At 45.7% G+C, this 20,107-nt stretch overlaps 1 protein-coding gene across 2 annotated transcripts in view; it reads right to left on the bottom strand.

Moving 5' to 3' along the window:
* FRMD4A (FERM domain containing 4A) overlaps positions 1 to 20,107 on the bottom strand; it is a gene marked incomplete at its 5' end in the record, with an annotated part of 385,473 nt that overhangs the window by 205,554 nt on the left and 159,812 nt on the right. The window contains one exon of one of the 2 annotated variants that reach the window (XM_082310333.1): positions 7,354 to 7,446. The exons of the other annotated variant lie outside the window; for it this stretch is intronic. Within the exon in view, the coding sequence (XP_082166459.1) occupies positions 7,354 to 7,446 (93 nt within the window). Of the gene's footprint in view, positions 1 to 7,353; positions 7,447 to 20,107 lie in introns of those variants that run through there. 2 annotated transcript variants of the gene reach the window in all.

Genomic DNA, 20,107 nt, shown 5'->3' with positions numbered 1-20,107 from the left:
ATTAGAAATGACTGAGACAATGAGTAGAATATATACTTCATCAGGAAATAAGCTAAGCTTAGACAAAAAGTTTAACCAGAAGTTTGGAAGCATGCTTGAAATCTAAATCCAACTTTCTGAACTTCTTGAATCAGCAAAATAGAAACTGTGCGTCTACCTACAGAACAGATTTCCTTTTGGTCAGAACAGCTTCTTTCATGATTTCTATCAATCAGGCTTGTTATGGGGGCCCTGGTCCTTGTGAGCTTCACTAAAGTCACTGTTGGTGTTTAACCAGACTTGTGTTGGTACCTGGTCTGGACCAAAGATGCCTCAAGAGTGAAAATGGAAAAGCTCTATGAAGGCTTCATCCACTCTTTTTTTTTTTTTTTTTTTCTTTTCTTTCCATACACGTACAGTATCCTGATCTAAATGGATGAAAAGATTGATCAAGAATTTAAGAACTGGAAAAAGGCATATGTCGTACTTTGCACTTGATGTCTGAAAATGCTGTTAGTTCAGGAAATTGTTGAAGGAACATTTCAGCAATCCTTTGTACGGATCATGAATTGACAAAGACTAGAGGCTTTCTACGCCTGGACTTTAAAACCCAGCTGAAGGCATGTCTAAGCCCTTCCAGGGACAAGTCCTGGCTAGAAGCTGAGTTAGGACTAGGTCTTCAGGGTGAGGTAGGTTGGAAGATATTTCAAGTACACAGCCTACACTTTGCGTTATCCATCACTTGCCGACCTTGCATAAAACGCAGTCTCTGTATGGAAAAGCCCTTCCAGGAGGCTCCTTGTAGGGGTCTTAAGTTCTTGCCTTTTGGGCTGTAGAGCACTACCTTGAGACAAACTTCTCTGGTGCTAAATCATCATAACTCCTGAGCTTTGGGCTCCTGGTGGGGGTATGATCGGGCATGGTACCAGCTTCCTGAGAAAGCCCTTTGAGCAGGCTTATAAGCTGGAAGACCAAAAGGGTCCATGAACTACCGGAGCCTTTCCACCCGCTCCAAAGCTTTATAACTGGATTCACATGATCCCCGCTCCCCCTTCCCTTGACCCAAATCCAGAACATTTGTCTCATTTCTGGCTCCCAATCTCTGTCCCCTGGATTGCCCTCGCTCTGTCCCCTGACATACCCTTGCTGTCCCAGGGTCTGGCCAACGCGAAGGCAACAAATGCCAAACTGTAATGAAAAAAGTTTTTCATTTTCCGATCAAAATAAGAATCTGAAGCAGTGGAAATTTCACTGCAGAGCCTCTGCTCATGAGGTCTCCAGGCCTTGAGAGCTTCCAATAATTCATTTAAGCTCCAACCATTTGAAAGCCAATTTGAGCGGTATTCTGGCTCCGAACTCTGCAGAGTTCACCAGTCACTATCCATTAGCCTCTGCCATGCTCTCACCTCTTGCACTGTTAACCTGCATGCATTTTGGGGGGGTGAAGTCTGGCACAGCTCCTGATCCGTTTCACAGGAAAGTCTGTTCTGATTTGTTACACTTTTTAGAAGTGTCACAGAATATTACAACTTCTAGACACCTGAGAGGGTGCGCCAAGCATTTATCTGTCTAGGTAGAGTTCAAATTAAACCAATTCCTCCAAAATACTTGTGAACAGGTCAGCAAAGATAAAGCTCAGATGAAGCAGATAAAATTGATGTTTTGGCAGTCACAAGTGATTATATCAGAGCATTACACAGATGACAGTTTTGCTACTTAAGCTTATCCTCTTATAATTTTTTTTTTGGTTACAATTATTTGTCTGTTGGGCTGGTGAATAATTTATTGCAAATAAAGTGTGTTGCAAAATGCTGCTTTCTTTTTTTCACTGCTCTAAGTTTGTGTGTTGGTTTCATCACCTTGAGACTTGAGTGACTTCCAGAAAAAAGCTAAGACAACAGGAATTCCTTGCTTCAAGGTCTCTCTTCTCTCTTGGGCAAATTCTACACTCAAATATCTACTGTTCTCTTGTTATCCATGGTATCTGAGTAACTCTGCTGTCACCTCGGCAGTCTATCAGATTGGTAGTGATGCTGTCAAGGTAGAGGCCCGTCCAAAAAATGTCCCTGAAGGTGCTAAGCAAAGGTCTGCAGGACCTGCATGGCAGAGTAAGAGTTTGCAAGTAAGTAGCGTGAACTGGAAAGATTAACTTCCCTTGAAGCACTTGCTTAGTCGTGGTGTCAAAGCGAGTGCTCGCAGCATCACTCACAGAGGCTTGCACGAGAGGGTTTAACAAATGAGGACCACTGCATCGTGAACGCCGCAAGACCTGCCTTGTTCCACCCCGTTAAACCCTGCGCTACAGCCCGTGCTGTGAGAGGTGTCTGACCACTTTGCTCTTGAATCCATGCTGGAAAAATGATTAATAACAAGCCAAACGCTGAATTGTGCTTTGTCTAGTAGAAAAAGAAAATCAGTAACTCAGAGTAGTAAAAGCACTGGTAGATTTGTACAGCAGACATACCCGAACTCTTTTGCTGGGTTTGCTTGAAGGCAACCTCCTCTCTTGCCAAAAGCAAAGGTCACCAGAAGCTGCAGAATAGCGTGGGAAAACCTGCCTCAGACTTGGCCTGCAGAGCAGAAAGACTGATTTTTTTTTTCAGCCCTGGGTTCTCTCTTCTCAAGAGAAATTTATTTATAGGAGGAATGACGTTTCCTGCCGCATTCTTAACGTGCTTGCAGCTTGGGATAAGAACATGGGAGCTTTGTCTTCTGCCATCTGTTTTCTATGGCAATAAATATCCATTTACGGATTTATCTCTGCCTGGTGTGTTTTAAAGTCATGATATGAATGAGTGTTCATGGATATCCATTCAGAGAGGAAGTGTCATAGGTAAATACCAGTCCCAGTTCTGCACCGGTGTAGATTTACACTTGTGTAATGGACAGTGGAGTTCTGGCTTGGGGCTCTGGCTGCATTTTTAATCTTAGCTTATCTTCTTCAGAGGCACAAGAAATAAAAATGCATTCTAGACTAAAATCCTGCTGAGCTGCAAGCGTCCACGGACACAACTGGGCACAGGGCTTTAATTTACTGTAGCTGAGGGCTGGGACCTAAAGCTGGGGTGCAAACTGCAAGACCTAATTTAAAATGGCTTTTCCAGCCATATCTCTCCCAGCTTGATTTGTTTCTTACAGCACTTCATTTAGTCTGGAGATGGCCTTCCTTTTTACACAGCATCTGTAGTGCCATCCTTTGAGCCTTGAAGGCAGAAGAGAGGACAGGCTTGTCCTTTTTTTAATACAAGAAAGCTGCATGTTTTCTCTAGGCTTTCTAATTCAGAAAACAATGCCTTGGGTTTGTGGTGAGAAACATTCCCGTGGCTGGAAAATAGCCAGTGAGGTCTTGAGAGAAGGAGTAAATATGTGTTCTTCTTTACCAGTGCCTTGCAACAGCAGAAAGAGATCTCTGAATGGTGCTAGGCATTTGTTAGACATTAGCAGGACTCTATTCATCTTCCTCTCACATACATCCGCAGCACATGGATATAATAAAGATAGCTCGCAGGCATAAACCGTCTCACATTAATAATGCAGAGGGAGAAAGGACTACATATTTAACGTGCATGTTTACTGGTGGGGGAAGGAGACCCGGAGAAGGAAGAGCTGGGGGGGGGTCTGTGTTGAGAAATGCTGTGTTAGGGATGGGATTCACCTTGCCTGGTTTGGGGGGGGTTGTCTTCTGACCAAGATGTCCCTGTATACACTGGCTAAAGGAGACCTGGCTGGCGTTTAAGGAGTTATTAATTCAGGCAAGCACGGGCGTTCAGGGGACCACCTCTGCAACCCCCACAGAGTATTTTGACTCTGTAGTGATCCCAAAGGCAGCCCGAGGTGCTGGCCAGGATGGAGTTGTCTCATAGACATCAGCATTGACTTAGATGAACCCAAGTCATGTCTCAGTCCTGACACTGGCTGCTGGTGTGCCCCATGGCACAAAACTTGATTCTGCCTCAGCAGACATGTTTGGTGACCTCTGTGCCATACCTACTAATATTTAGCACTGCCCTTTTGTATTTGGACTTGTAAAAGCCTTTGCAAAGCCATCTCTTCTGCTGGGTATGTGCCACGCATTGCACAGATCTCTCACATCTCAGGCTTTACATGGGCCACTTGCTCACTTGGGACTGTATTTCGGGCTCTCTCACTGTCATAGCAGGATTTTGTGGACTCTGAGCTTAGAAACACAGTTTCTGTGTGGCTTCAGGACCCCAAGTGCAGGGGATTTGCCTTGCCACCTCTAGCTGGTGGGGGGCTCCAGGGAGAGAGAGCATGATGCATGCTTCAGCCAGGTTGACCACAACCTCATGGTCTAGGTGCCTGATGGGGCAGCTCTTTTTGATGAGACAGAGAGAATAATGGCAAGGACAGAGAGTTAGGACAAAAAAGAGCTGGTTGCAAAAACCACCCTACCAAATCCTCTGGCAACACTTATAGCAAGGCTCCAGCATTTGCCTGACAAGAAGTCTAAACCACCCCAACCTTAGGTCAAGGAGTGGGAAGGAGAGAAATAAACTGCGGATGTGAGTGAAAATAAAACAACACAAACCCCCCCTGACAGCGGCCGGTCACTTGGGCTGTGCATGGAGGTGTTAAGTGTGTACACACTGCCAAGTCCCCTGCAATGCTGGTCATCCTTACACAGCCATTCTTGCCTCCTATATAAATACTGACCTTCTCTGACACCTTCTCCTGCAGGTATTTCCATGCTCTCCCTTGCTCCCCACCATAGGGTTTCCTCCTGGAAACACGCTGTGAGAGTACTGCTGTCTTTTACACCTCTCCATCACGTGGACTAATGCACAAAGCAAAGCCAGAGGACTCACGCGTCTCTTGCTCAGGTAGGTCAGTATGGGTAGCGTGTTTCCAAAGTGTGTGCATGGATGAAAGTGGTCCATCTCTCTTGCTCTCACTGTATCCTGTATATCTCCCCTTTTCCACACTGTTATATGACTTGTCTCACTGGTCTCAGGTATGCCTTGCATGAAAGCATGAGCCCTTCCAGCCAGGGAGGGACCTGCCATGGCTGGCAGTGGCGGAGGATGCTGCAGCAGCTGAGAGCTCACCCCAGCTGAAAAATCATCTGCCACCTTGTGGGAGGCTGCCTTTGAAAGAGACACTAGCTTCTCTGCCTCCCCACGCTTGCAAGAGCAGCTGCAAAGCCACCAGACACCGACCCATCTCCTGTGACCTGGGTCAGCAACAGCAGTGTCTCACCGGACGGGTGAACCTTGGCTGACAGAATCGTAGAATCATTTAGGTTGGAAAAGACCTTTAAAATAATCAAGTCCAACTGTTAACCCAGCACTGCCAAGTCCACCACTAAACCATGTCCCTAAGCATTACATCTACCCGTCTTTTAAATACCTCCAGGGATGGAGACTCAACCACTTCCCTAGGCAGCCTGTTCCAGTGCTTGGCTACCCTTTCAGTGAAGAAATTTTCCTAATATCCAATCAAACCCACCCTGGTGCAGCTTGAGGCCGTTTCCTCTCGTCCTATCACTTGTTACTTGGGAGAAGAGACCGACCCCCACCTGGCTACAACCTCCTTTCAGGCAGTTGTAGAGAGCAATAAGGTCTCCCCTCAGCCTCCTCTTCTCCAGGCTAAACAACCCCAGCTCCCTCAGCTGCTCCTCGTAAGACTTGTTACAGCAGAGCTGGGCACTGTAGAAGGGACACAAATAAAATCCCTGTCCCCAAGGCAGGTTAAGACTGCAGGCAGGGCTGCCTGCCCTGGACTCCTCTCAGAACCAGCATCTTGAACCGCAAAGCCCAAATTTACCAGGAGGGACATTTCTGTACGTGCTCCAAAGCAACAAACAACAATCACACAATAGCAGACCAAAGCTGTGTGAATAATTGATTATCTTTGGTTTGCTTGACGGACTGGAAAGGCAAAGAAAATATGTTTCAGGTTGACACAAAGTTATTCTGTTTTCCCTTCTGCCAAATGGAGAGGAAAAAAAAAAACCCAGACAAAAAAAGGCTTTGTGTTTAACTGAAACAGTTTTTGACCTGCATTTAATTTTTGAGATTTTTTTCGTGTTCCTTGAAAAAAATCAAGGCATTCACCCAAATGAAATTACACTGTGTTTGAAAGAAAAATTGGAAAAAAAATTCATTTGAAATGTCCAAAATAATTTTTTTTTTTTTGAGTGAAGCATGCAACAGACTTGAAGTAAGCTCACAGGTGGCTTCAGCTGCCACAAAACTGCTTTTCAGCAAAACAGATGCCTCGAGCAAAGGTTTCCCTCAGTCCTGTGCAAAGCAACTCTGAGCCACTCTGGGCTTGCAGAGCTTCTACATGTGCCACCAGCCATGGACCAGCGGGTGCAGCACCCCTCACCCACTCCCGCGGCACCCTGCCCAACCCCACCCCCGTGGCAGGGAGCGTGCAGACCGTGCCCATTCCCTCCAACCGAGCACCATTTCTGGGGATATCAGCAGTGACAAGGAGAGGGGGTGTGCAAGGTGTCCCTGTCCCCTGCCGCCCCTGCCAGCTACGGCAGAGGCAGCTTGCAAGCAAAGGCAGCCTGAAACGCCTGATGCACGCTTGGTGCGCACTCGGTGTGTGCTCTGCAGGTGCACATGACTCTGAGCTGAGACCCACGTCCCAGCCATCACCTCTTTGCCAGCCTGTCAGTCCTTGAAAGCGATGGGACCCCCTCTGGTCCCTGAGCACTGCTGCTAAGGTGATGCACTTTCAGGAAATTAATGACATAATTACGGCTTCCCTGGCACCCACAGCTACACCCGCCGGAGCAAGAAAGTGGCAGCGTCGCCTTGGCTAGCCAGGGACTGCCAGCCCTGCCGTGTCACGTTGGCTGGCACCGACCAGAGCGACACGTCGCGAACCTATAGCCCATATTGCGCTGTGCAACCACTGCTCGCTATACATCTCTGCTGGGATAGACACCAGTGGGCATCTGCATCTATGTTCACTTACACAGAGTCCTTCCACATGAGCCTGAGCTGCTATTCGTTATTTGACATTATTATTATTTACTCCCTACTGCTACCGGTCAGTGCTGCTATATGCCATCACACTGTCTTAATGAGTATTGATTATTAGAAATGATCCTTTTCAGCAATTATTACCTCCAAGTATTATCACAGAGCCTTTAACTAGTTCTAATTGCTGCATGTTATCTTACTGTTCCTGCTGGCACCGATTACTACCCCAAATTATCACACAGCCTCTGACTAGTACTAATTCCCATTCATCACCGTACAGGTCCCACCAATAGTAATTTCTACACACCATGACATAACCCCTATTAGCTCTGACTACTAACAGGGCAGACAACTGCTATTAAATGGTACCCTCCTCATCCTCTGGGCATGCATTCAGGACAAAGAAATCATGGCTTACCCTTTCCACACTGCGTCTCCTCAGTGATCCATATGGTATTTTGAATAAAAGTCTTCGGGTCCTACCCGGAGTCACAGCTGTCTGCACTACCATAGTGCAGAGCTAACTCGTGTGCGTGTGCGTGTGTGAGAGAGAGAGAGCTCACAGCACACACAGGCTTCCTTTGAAATAACTTACAGTCTCATCTAGATTTCCCAACTATCAAATAGCTGAGTGGGTTTTCACATCAGACCATATGAGTCAAGATGTGGCTTGTTTGAAAGAAGGAGGGGGGAAAAGGGGAAAAAAAAAAAAAAAAAAAAAAGGAAAACCCGAGCCTTGTAACCTTAACAACATGCTTCAAGCAGCGTATCTTTAGCTTCCTTCTGTTTCTCGGTGTAGTTTGCTCAGCAGGATTGCTGTGCCACAGAAGTGGAAGAATTAAGCTTCTGGGGAGAATGTTCCAAAAATGTCAAGCTTGCTTCTTGTTGCTACAGATGGTAACCAGGTCAGTTGTCTAATCAAACCTCTATCAGAGTTATTATACATTTTGCCATGTGACTTCAGACCCCTCTGGTTTGCTGTACAGTAGATCACATGTTCACCTTAAAAAGAATATCTGGTGTATCACCATCTGGTGCAGAGATTAATGTTAAATCCTATGTTCAGATATTCCTCTCTCCTAGATGTTGGAAAGCACATACCCAGAGCACAGGGCTCGTACAGATTCTCTGGGCTGCTCAGCTGAACACAAGCACTCGCCGGTTCAGGCTATGTGGTCTCTATGGCGTAGTGCAGTGCGTGCATACGTACAAAGAACAGACTTTACCCCTCACACTCATGTCTGTACACTTATGTATCAATGAAAGCTTGCTTGGTGATGCCTACAGCTTCTAAGTTATTACATTAGAGCTGTCTATAGCTGTGAGGTGTTGTCTTCACAAAGTCAGTCTCAATGTCTACTTTTTTTTTCCCTTATAAAACCTCATTAGAGACTAGTAGACAATGATATTTCCTTCCTCTGGACGAAAAGTTTGAAACTATATTTACACTTTAAATTGTAGACAAGTGTTTTGGAAACGGGAAAGATTCTTTCCCTTCCCACAGACTTTCTGCAACACCAGGAGTTGTCCCAAAGCAGCCGGGTATGATTCTATGTTTTTGTAGAGATGTGTTTTGGATGTTGTGCTCATTTCCATGCTCAGTTACAGGTACTGGTCCAGATGCAGTTTAGAGTTAATGTGTGCAAAGTGGGAGCTTCTCAATGCACCAACTCCATAGTGGTATTCTGAATTTGCTTAGTAAAACGGAAAAGATTTTAGCTCACACTCTTTTCCTTGGAGCAGTCTAGCTGGGAGAGCAAAATCTGCTGAGCTGTGGAGCCAACCCCTTCCTCCATGTATTGTTCTCATTTTAATGCAAAACTAAAAATACTTTGATTGAAGTCCAAAAGCCAGGATGAAGGTGTTAGGGACATGACATTAAAGCAACCGTTTAAAATAAAGAAGAGAAACTCTGTATCTGCTTAGCATATGCACATGCATTAAAACCAGTCAAAGAAAAAACCCAGCAGCTTGATGTGGGAAACTCTAAATATTAAAACAATTGGCCTTTGTTCATAATTAGTTCCATATGTCTCTTGCCAAAGAGAGTGAGAGACAGGAAAAGTTGGAAATATCTTAAGCATGACTGACTTATATAGGTTCTTTATGTGGAATAGGTGCAGAGTTAGGGTCTTTGCTTCTTACAGGTTTTTTTTATGATTTTTAATGCCCCCCTGCTATCTCACAGGATGCCTGTCTGTTTGTTTAAGCACGAGTTGTCTGGCATTTCCCAGCTGCCCACAGGGAACCCTTGCCTGCATCAGCAGAGCCACTGGGGATCTACCGGTGGAGAAGGAGGGCAAAGGCAACTGCGATCTGCTTCACTGGAAGCTTTGCCTGAATAAAAACTGAGTCATGTCTGAGTCAGGACCTCGGTGGTGAGTGCCTCATACCGGAGCAGAGTAGTAAAGATCTCCCTGCTCACCTGAAGCCCTGGGCTGGGGGGCGTCCTGCTCACGCCAGCCCCCTTCCCTGGCAGCTCTCATATTCCTGCAATCAAGGTCCCCGTCAGGTCCAACTCATGGAAAGACCAGCCTTGTAGATAGAACTTTATCCACTAGAGGGGACAAAGAGCCGTAACACACATCTCCACCGGTGTCTATGAGCAAGCAAGCTCCGGGACCAGAGGCAGACAGTCTAGTGTTACCAGCAAGAAGCACCACATAGACTCATTTTCTCCACAGGGGAAAGGGGAGCATTCATTCAGTCATTTGCATGAACGAGAAGTTCTTTGCGTAGGTTTTTAGGTCTTGCAAATGAAATGCAAATCTGCATATTGCTCAAGGCAGCTGAATAATAATACAAATATTCTTTGCAGGAAACCTCTTGCACATGTGAAAAGTAGAAGAAATCCATCCATTTACATGGTATTGGAACCAGTTCCAACAAGATCCCTGCATATCCCAATGGGCTTCACTCCTCCCTCACTGTGCTGCACCCCAGGCACAACTCTACAGGTATCCTCCACAGAAACCACGTAAAACTGGAGACCTGGACCCACTATGACACTTTCTCTTTCTTCTGTCTCATTCCTCATTTCCTGCTTGGTATGAACCTGGAGACAGGAAGCCAAACCAGAATCATCAGGGCTGTGGAAATTATCTAGAAGCATGAGATTTTGGCTTTCTATTTTTAGAGCTGTTTAAGGTACATTGGTAGGCAAGTGTATAGGGTAGTCTGTTAGGATTACTTTGATAGATTCCCTATAGGATAGGTAATGTAAAACATGCTCTCATGATGGTCTTTCTAGTTGTTCCCAGAGAGGGAGTTTAGGTGTTTGTGGCAGATGATGGGCACTTGAGCCCATCAAATTCTGAATTTCTCTCTGGAGATCCCCCTCTCTCTTGTAGTTGACTGCAGAGGCAGATTAAGATGGCCAGACTCATCACTGAGGCTTCATTCAGCTGCATTGTCTGCAGACACAATCTCCGACTGCACAGCACGGTAGGAAACAAAAGCCAAACTATTGTAAGGGAACATCCTGGCCTTGCCACCACAGCCCCTCAAAAGAGACACACCGTATTTGCTAACTGCTGAAAGATGAAACTCTTTAAAGCAGTGGATGCTTTTCAGTACTAATTGCAGGCTGCCAGGAACAGTGGTTTGCGGTAACAATGCATCAGACAAAAGTACATTCCAATAGATTGCTGTTTAGACTAGATTTTTTTTTTTCTGGTCTTTAATGAAAAGGAAAGAGAAATCATTTACTGCTGTAAAGTGTGCCTTATATTTGCAACGGAGGACTCAAGTTTCAAGTCAGCGTATGTCCAGCGGAGATCAGTGAATGGAAACCAGTGGCACAGACTGAAATGCATTATGCGGTATCTATCAGATCTATCAATAAGACACTGTTTTGTAAAACTGAAAAGTCACTCAGTACAGAAAAACCCACTTAAGTTCTGAACTCCATGAAGCCATGAGTATGGCAATAGAATAAGAGGAGAACAAGGATAGCTTGCAGCTCCTGACAGTATTTTCCATCCTGGATGATATCTATGGTTTCTATCAATAGCAAAGCCAAATTCTTCCCTGGAGTCCTGAAAGAGAAACCACTTGTACTTGAGCTCTGTAGCAGCTCCTATTAATCTTGGTGGAATTTGTTACTTCCCACTGTAAGAAATCCTCCCTAGCTGATTTGTTAAGGCATGGCAAAGCAATAGGAAGACAAGGAGAACAAGGCGATGCTTTGGGGTTGCAGTCCCTACAGTAACTTAGCTTATGTTTTATTGCACCCAGAATCAGACTGTAAAGGAAACTGCCTCGTTGGGAGTGAAAGATAAGCACAGGTTGTCATTGCAAATCCAGCTTGCCTTAAAGTAAAAAAAAAAAAAAAACCAACAATTTTCCAGTCTTACATGGTGTTTTAGAGAGAAATGTTATGATCGCTCTAGCCTGGGGAGGGATGTGGGAAAACACACCGGGTGGAGCTCCGTTCCCGTACGAGCCTTTTCCATCAGAGCTGGCAATAACCCAGCAGCCTGCTAGGGTGAGAAAGGACATTCATGGTCCCCAACCATGGAAAGCCTGGGGGCTTCCTCTGTGTGCGGCAAGGCTGTGTCACATCTGGGGGCCACACAGACCGTCACACATCCCTGTCTCCTCTGGGCAAGCAGCGCTGCTGTTTGCGGCAGCTCCTGCTTCGGTGCACGTAAGTGCCTTTGCTGGGTGCAGCAATCCCGGCTGAATAGAAAGGTCTCCCCCACACTTGAACAGAGATTCTTGCTGTGTTTTACTCTGTTTTGGTGCTCTGGGTTATGCAGTGATCAGCATGGTGTTGGACTGCGTGTGCAGCATGTCCATCACTTGTACCAACAGAGATGACTGGGAATTTAGGCTGCTGTGACAGCTTTGCATTGTACTACAGCGAGGTTGTTTAACTATCTGCAGTTCTTAGACATGTTAGTAGGTCTGACTAGCATGAACCTAAACAGAAACCCAGAACCAAGCACTTCTGGACTCAGAGAAGTTCATATCTGATGGACATTGCTGTAGGTTAACTCAGAATGTAATGTTAGATGTTCCTAAATTTCCTCATTCATTGATATTCCAGCAGAAATATCTACATGGCGGCTCATCTGTTGCTTTTTGCACCTCAGCCTTGGGTGTCATGGGGAATGGCTGGCAGAGCAGAGTGTGAAACCCAGGGTATCACCTGCTGAGCCTGCACCTAGCCAAGCGCTTAGACTCATCAATTGGTGTGTCCACCAAGCCAGCAAGTTCTTGGCACAGCCTCTAGTGAAAATCATGGCACAGATGCAGACACCCCAGAAAATGTCTTCAGGAAAGGGGGCAGAGCAACCTGTCCCCTTCCTCTTCCCTTACTGCCACCAAGCAGACTCTCCAGGAGCAGCCTCCATCTCACCTCAAGTTCTCCTCCCCACCCACCATCCCGTGTATGGTCCTTGCTGGGGAAAGCGGTCCCAGGCTCTGTGCACCCAGGCAGACGAGCTCCTGGAAAACCCTGGCCAGAAGAACAGCAGCAGATAGCAAGTGGGGCCTCTGCTAGATGGAAGGAGATTTCCCTTGTGTTTTAGTGTGCCGGTAGGTCGGCTCTTTTCCCACATAACTCAGAGAGACAGTAATTAATTAGGGAGGGAACTTGCCTGACCTCATTGCCCTGGAGACACGCCCCTGTAAACATCACGAAGGGATCGCAGAGGCCACCTCTGACTTCCAGGGCTTATATAAACAAAAGAGGAGATATTTGGCAACAACACCACATTCCCACATCATGGATGCGTAGCAGAGGCTGGATGTGATGCATACAATAACAGTCATGCACTCAACTGGGCTATGACTGTGCAATATTTCTATCAGGGATTGGGTCTAAAGTCTGCAAATCCCGGCAACAGCAAGGAACGTGCAAATGCTTGGTGCATCTCAGTATCAAGTCTTAAAATGTGAGCGAGCTATTCCTGTGTAGTGCTTAGCACTGCCGATTTGCTTAAATTCCTGAAGAAATAGGGGTTTGCTCAGCACAGCATGGAAGGTACTCAGTCTTGAGCTGGATTTAAGGTTTAAACAGGATATGTGACATATGGACTATGTCAAACACTGTGAAGATAAATGCTTCTTTGTTCTGTGTAATTTTCCCTCTTTTAAAACTTCATCCTTGTTACACTGCTTTGATTAATCTTAATATATTGCGGGAAAGCATATGTGTCTATGCGATGGAAGGAGAGAGAGTTATGTTGCCCCAAGAGAAAGCCACATAGATAGCAGAGAGGCCAACATGTCCCTAAAGAAAGGAGGGAAGCAGAAGACTCATGAGAGGCTTATTTAAGCCTTGCCAGACCTGGTAAACAGCCTCTCAGGCAAATTTTGCTTTGTAGTTGAGGTCTCACAGGCATGGAAAAATGATGTCTTTTCTCCGAATGAGGAGAAAACTGGGTTTGCACAAAATTGAAAGAGAAATTGCTAACACTGGCAAAATACTAAACCAATTTGGTTACATTCTGAGCTTTATAGATTTCTATGGACAGATGAAGAAATGTGAAAGTTGTTCTGACTTTCTGGATCTTCAGCCTTGGAGTCCCTATCTGTAATTCCTATCAGTTTATATTTTATTGCTTCAGCTCTCCTGTGTTGGCCAAGCTGTAACAACACTGTACCTCAGCTGTAGGAGACATCTGGAGTGGCATTTACCTCTCCTAACTTTGGTTGTTTTCCTCTGAGCTTGTCATCTAGACTCCTTTTGTCATCAGTGAAGAAAAATGGTCACTTGCAAGGTACTTCAGCTGCTGCTTTACTGGGGGGTGAATGATACCCAAAAGTGTCAATGTCTCCCCAGTGATTATAAAATAAGCTTGATATCTGACCACTCTTGGTCTGCCTGTCCCTCCAGCTATCAGAAGTTCTGCTGTGTCCCTTGGTAGCTGTATCTAATTACCTTGCCTTTGCTAACATCCCTGTTGGCATTCGCGCTCCCATTTCTTCATTCTCACCGTCATCTTTTTATGCATTGTTTGGCATGGACGAGCAAGCCTAGACTGCTCCACAAAGCTCTTCTGTACCACAGAGGCTTTCTGAAGGTCAACAGCTTGGCCTGACTCTCATGGGAGCGAGGTTAGGGGTTATCTGTGGTTGACAGCATTGTGCACAGGGCTGCAGCACAACACAGCTTTTCTTCTGCTCCAGGGCTCTTCATGGCAGCTGTGCCTAGTAACTCGGGTCCCTGGGCTGGGTTCAAAAAATGGCTCAACAAATTCATGAAAGAACATGTACTGTGGGCTGCTAAATTTGAAGATGCCACTTCTGGTGGTGTCCTGAAACCCCCCAAGTGCAAACAGCTGGTGGCTAGAAGATGACGGTGGAGACTGTGGCTATGTATTTGCCTTGTTCTTACATTTGTCTATAGGCACCTGATGTTGGTTGCTGCCTGAGACACAATGCTGGACTAGATCATTCATTGGAAAGACCTGGCAGGATCATTTTTACGTTCTTATTTTCAGAAGTGTCTAAACAAAACCTGATGAACAGCTACCTAATTGGATCTCTTTAATGTCACATTCATGCTGAGCAACCTCAGCAGGTCAAGGGGCCTGATTCTGCTCCTACCCACCACACTGGCAAAACTCAGGCTGGCTCCAGCAGTAGAAGATGAGGCTTTAAATCTCCTGCAAATCGGATCCTGAGGATAAACCTGAGGATGCTACTGTTGCCAGAGAGAAACACATTAGGAGCTGCCTCAAAGAACTGATTTCTCTGATAAATAAAAACGTGGAAATGCCCATTATATTGCAGAGGGTGAGGTTAGCACCCATGCTTTTGCATTATGCATGATTTGTGACTGCTCCAAGTATGAACTTGCTGCTTGCTCTTCGATTAGCAAATCCTGGCAGCCTGGCAAAGCCACAGAATTTATTGCTGCTATAGAGGTTAATGGATCACTTTACACGTTGATAATGTCTTATTATTGCAATGGTTATTAAGAAAAATGTAACACAGACACCAGGAGTCGATAGTAACTGCAAGAATTGTTGATTACAGCTGGGATGGAGACTGCTGTGTGGAGGGTTCACTGTGCAAATGGTGGTTGAAGCAAGTTTGTAACAACTATCTTTCTGCACCCCTCCTTTCTCCGATTGTCCTCAGAACCAGCTATGAGAATGGTTACTGTTTACAAGTGTTGATGGCATGAGAAAAAAGGAAAGTTAATGGTGTAAATGCTCCAAGAATGGACAAAGAATAACACCTATTTATGCCAGAGTGTGCTAGGACTAGACGCAAAGGCACACTTCATTCTTGGTGCTAGAGACCTGCGTCCCAGACATTGATGGTTGGATTATTCTGCAGTTGTGGTGGAGTGTTATACTCCGGAGGGAACAGATCACCAAACTTTGATTCTGGAAGTCAGATTTCTACTCCTTTTTAAGCAGGAGGACAGAGGAGGGTGCTGCTCAAATTTTTTCATATGTCTCTGTCTCGGTTCCCTTATCTGTAAAATGATGAGGAGAAGAGCTGGCACTTACCACGGCTGAATTGTTGCTACTTCTCTATTATTAATAAAGAGCTGAGTCACTTAAATGCCCCTCTCTTGGCAGCTTGGTTTTAAGAGCTGGAATATGGGGGCATTGGTAGTGACTGCTCCAGATCCTTACTGGGACGTGGTGGCCTTGTCCACTTCATGGTGCCATCCCCATTGCCAAGGTCTCCCAGGGAGCCCTGCCTCCTCTTTTCACCCTCTGGCCAAGGGATGTGACCCTCCTTTTGGCCCCTTCAGTGTTAGGGTTTGATTTCTTCTCCTTCAAATATCCAGCTTTAGGTCTGGCTGGATACAGGAGTTCGACTCAGAACTTAATACCTGTTCATCGCCAGCTGGCAGAAGAATGAGCCAGAATACTTGCAGCATCCCAGGTAATTTCCTCTGACTTCCTCTGACTAAGTTATGGTATTAGAAACAGAGATGTAGTTTCATATCCTTTCTATTTTAGTGTTAACTCTGCCAAGACTTGACAACGTGAGGAGGGAGAAGAGCAGCTGTTTCTCAGGCTGGAGCATAGCAAATCCTGATTGCTACGTCCACTCAGGGCAAAGCAACCACAGCCCCTCTCCATGCCAGGAAGCCCTTATGAATGTCACTTTCATCAGAGAGTCTACTATTTATATAGACACACATATTTTTATATATATCTCTATAAAAAAAATATATTTTATATATATATGCACATATATGCATACGTATATATTTATCTGTGGAGTGTGGTGGGAGGAAGGCTGAGGAGCCAGCTGTGGAAATAGATCTGTGCAGGAATGTAGATGGAGCTATGGAGTGTACTGTGGATTTGGCAGGCTTGGTTGTGTTTGGATAGTGTCTAAGACCCCATGAACTATTGGAGATAAATTGACTATCATTGTATTTGCAGTGGGCCAGGGATACAGTGTTGATGGTTTAAGGACTTCATCTAAGGCTCCCTTTCTCTCCTGGGGTATCCCCTGCATCTCCATCATGCCTGCCTGCAGAAATCAGTCTGCTTTCGGAGGCCAGCTGATGTTTGACTATTTCAGGCTCACTTTTCCACCAGGATTATTATCCCTTTGCCTGTTTGCTTGAGAGTCTGTTTCTTCCAGGTCTAAAGCCACATCCATAATGCAAGGAAAAGCATCCCTCAGCGGGGCGGGCTCCACAGCCCACGTCACTCCCGAACCCTCCCAGACATCCCATGCAAAGTTCCCCAGGCATGCTAGGCATAGGGTATCATGGCGGCTCACCCTAGCTGTGCCTAAGGCAAGGCTTGGAAGACAGCAGGGTTGATCCTGGGGTGTACCTCAAAGGTCTCCTTTCACAGACTGCACAAGAATAATTAGCGTATCCAGAGGCAAGGAGGGTTTGGCTCAGGGATGCCTTTTGCAAGCAGGGAAAAAAGGATTCAGAGCCTGTATTTCTTACCCAGACTCCCTTTTCCCCTTAGCACACCTGAGGGACCTGCTGAGCTTGTCCCTGCACTGCCTTCCTACTTTGGCCCCTGCCTTCCTGTCTGGGTTTCTCCAGGCAGCCAAGTCCCAGCTCATCAAGCAACTCGGCGGCAGCCCACCAGTGCTGACAGCTAATTATGAAATGTCATGTCGGAGGCTTCCCTTTTATCTCGCCTCGTAGAGCCCAGCAAAGCTCTCCAACGCCCTTCGGTAACAGGGGAAAGGAAGTGTCAGTGCAGCAACAGCCGCTTTTCTGATAACGGGATGACAACGTGGCGAGTACACCATGTCCTGGAAGGAAGTGGCAGCTCGTGCCATGTGGATGCAAATCTCTAGTCTCCAGGAAAAAAAAAAAAAAAGAATTAAAAAGTGTTCCTATGTATTATTAGCTTTCCAGAAGAAGTGTTAAATATATCCGCTGCCAAGGCTTACCATCCTCTCTGTGAAACTCTGCTTAACTCACTCCAGGTGAGTTCCTGCAGGACAACTAAGCTAAAAACCTTGTGCAGAGAAAAACTGGCCCGATCCTATAGTCTTTCTTCAGTCTGTAGTCCTGCAGAAGTCAAATTACATCAAGGTGGGTTAGTCTGAGCTGAGCTAGGGCTCAGTTTTCTTTAGAAACTGGTGGTTACTTCTCATTTGCTGTCTGCTACAACCTTTCTCTCTACACTGTCATAAAATGGGTTTGCTAGCTTGGTACGAGCTGTTAAAGTGGGCTTTGTCAGGGTCCACTGATCTGGGAATGGGTTACTGCCCCTGCGGTCCAACAAGCATTAAAACTAGGTTTCTTCAAAGGAAAAAAAAGACAACTTAAGGCTCCACAGACCACAGTTTCCCAATTTTGTAAGTAATTGCCCGGTTTGGAGCAGCGGAAGGCACCGGAGAATTGGAAGAGGAGCATTATGGTGACAGATGGCTTCACTCTTTAAGCAATAAACCTGACATGGATGAAGATGCACGGCACGGAGCAGGCTTCGAGATCATTCCCAAGAAAGTCCTGTTACCTGGCAGCCCATCCGCCTGCAGCCCATTCAGCCCCACTGGTCTGGCCCCGTGCTCCTCACCCAAGTACTAGTCTTGCTGGTAATGGCAAAACACTTGATAAAGGGTTAATGATCTCTGATGAACTTGGCTGCTAGAATGATCTGTAACGGCCAGACCTTTATGTTTTTGTCCTTCCTTCATATTGAGTTTCATATTTACTTTTCTGTAACCAATAGTAGAAATTATTTTTACCACTGCTCAATGGACAGGTCGTTTAAGATCAAACATAGGTGCAAGGAAAGGCGATGTATGAGCAAAGCCTGAAAATTGTGCCTGATCTTGTCAGACAAAATAATTCTGCATTTGGACTATTTGGTCTAGATTATCTGAAATTCTTCCTACCGTAATTCCTAGGTAGTTTTTAGAAGAGCCCAGTTAGCTGAAAACATGCTTGCTCATCAGGGAAAACTTATTTCCTTGATTTGCATAGAAGCTAGATTAGATCACAGTCCTGATAGTCAAAGTGAGACGTGAAGTCTGGACATGCTACCCCCGAGTCTTCCAGCACCAGGCTCTGCAGAGGGACAAGGGGGGCGAAGCAGCAACACTACTGCAGTGTGCTTGTGCACAATGCTGCACAGACACACCAGCTCTTCCAGAGCCAGCTGGGGCTCCGGTGTGGCGCAGCGTGGCACCATATAGACATGTCCCTGCATCACAATTTCAGCTGTGACAGCAACGTCCCAGCTGGGAAGGTTTTACTGGGTTTCTGGAATTACACGTTTGAGGGATCAGTTCAAAACACAACCTGAGAAGAGATACATTGTTTTCACACACTGAGGCCACCTGCACCTCTGGAGAATTTGGTACATATTTTATTTGGTCTACTGTCACCCCCATTACAAAAGAACCCAAATGCCCAAACCCATGAGGAAGAACACTTGGACGGAGGCAAGAGGTGAACGCAAGGCTAGACAAAGCCTAAACACAGCTCCAAAACAGTGCTTATGATGGCATGAAGAGCCATAGAAGAAATGATTCCCTATGACTTCTCTCATAGGGCTGGGTAGTTCCCAGCGGGGCAAGAGCCTTTTCGTGCCCTTCAAACATGACCAGACACATGTAGGGTTGTAGCTTTGGCTCTCTCAGCCTCAACCAACTCAGTCAGCCCTGGCTTTCTAGATCTTGGCAGTCTCTCAGATATTGCTTGGAGCTACCCCATGACAAAATGCCTTTAAACACCCCACTATGCAATGATACCTGCCCCATGGAGGCTCTCAGTCTCCCAGGTGTCAAGCACACAGCTCGATGAAGTGATGGTGAGCTACAAACAGACCAAGAGGGATCATGGAGCCAAGTTTATTCTACAGCAACTGCAAATAGTCCAAAGAAAACACCGGCCCCTTCCCACGCAGACTAACTTTCACAGCATGTTGTGGTCATGAGATGCGGATGTTGCATCTTTGCTTGTCATGGGGATTTAAATCCTTAGGGATTTTCTCTGGGATGCACGGTACTCAGAGTTGGGGAAAGGAGTTGAACCCAGAGTGGCAAATAATCATTAGGTTGATTCAAATCTTACAGCCCAAGGAGTATTTCAGTATTTCATACCCTACGTAGAGGCTTGGACAGGGCAGCCTCCAAGTATTTTCCTCTAACCCCTATCTCAGCAACCTGTGGGAAAGGGGACAGGGCATTCTCCAAAGCGCTGAGGGGAGATGCCAGCCCAGAGAGACTTGAATCCATTTCACAGCACAGATGGACACCTTAGTAACTGGACTACAGGCTAGAAAGCTGGCAAGCTCTCCTGTTTTTCACTTTTGTGTTTGATGCCTAAGATTCCTCATCACTAGACCCTGAAATCTGAAGCATTTCATTTAAGAGATGCCAAAAAACTCTTCTGAAAATTCAGAATGTTACTTGCCATCTTACAGCCTGAATTCAGAGAGTGTGGATCACCTTGGTATGACTTTTTTTTTAAAGAAGATAAATGATCTGGCAATCCTTCATCATTGTTTTCCCCCCATCCCCAAAAAAACTTCTAAAACTTGGCCATCTCTGACCTTTAGGCAAAAACCATCAAGCTGTGTTGAAAAAAGCAGGAATCTGTTTTGAAATATTTTGATTTTTTAAAGAAACTTTTAAAAAGAGATTATACAGACAGATTCTTATCTCAGATGTGCGGAAGCAACATTGCTTCAATGAGCTTTGATGAGTTCAAGAAAGCAATTCCAGATTAACACTGGTTTAAAGTGTTTGAAATATCCAGGAGG

This window comes from Platalea leucorodia, assembly GCF_965183815.1.
Source record: "Platalea leucorodia genome assembly, chromosome: 4".
Classification (NCBI taxonomy): Eukaryota; Metazoa; Chordata; class Aves; order Pelecaniformes; family Threskiornithidae; genus Platalea; species Platalea leucorodia.
Note: the sequence above shows the minus strand (reverse complement) of the source record. Positions and strands in the feature narration are given on the sequence as shown.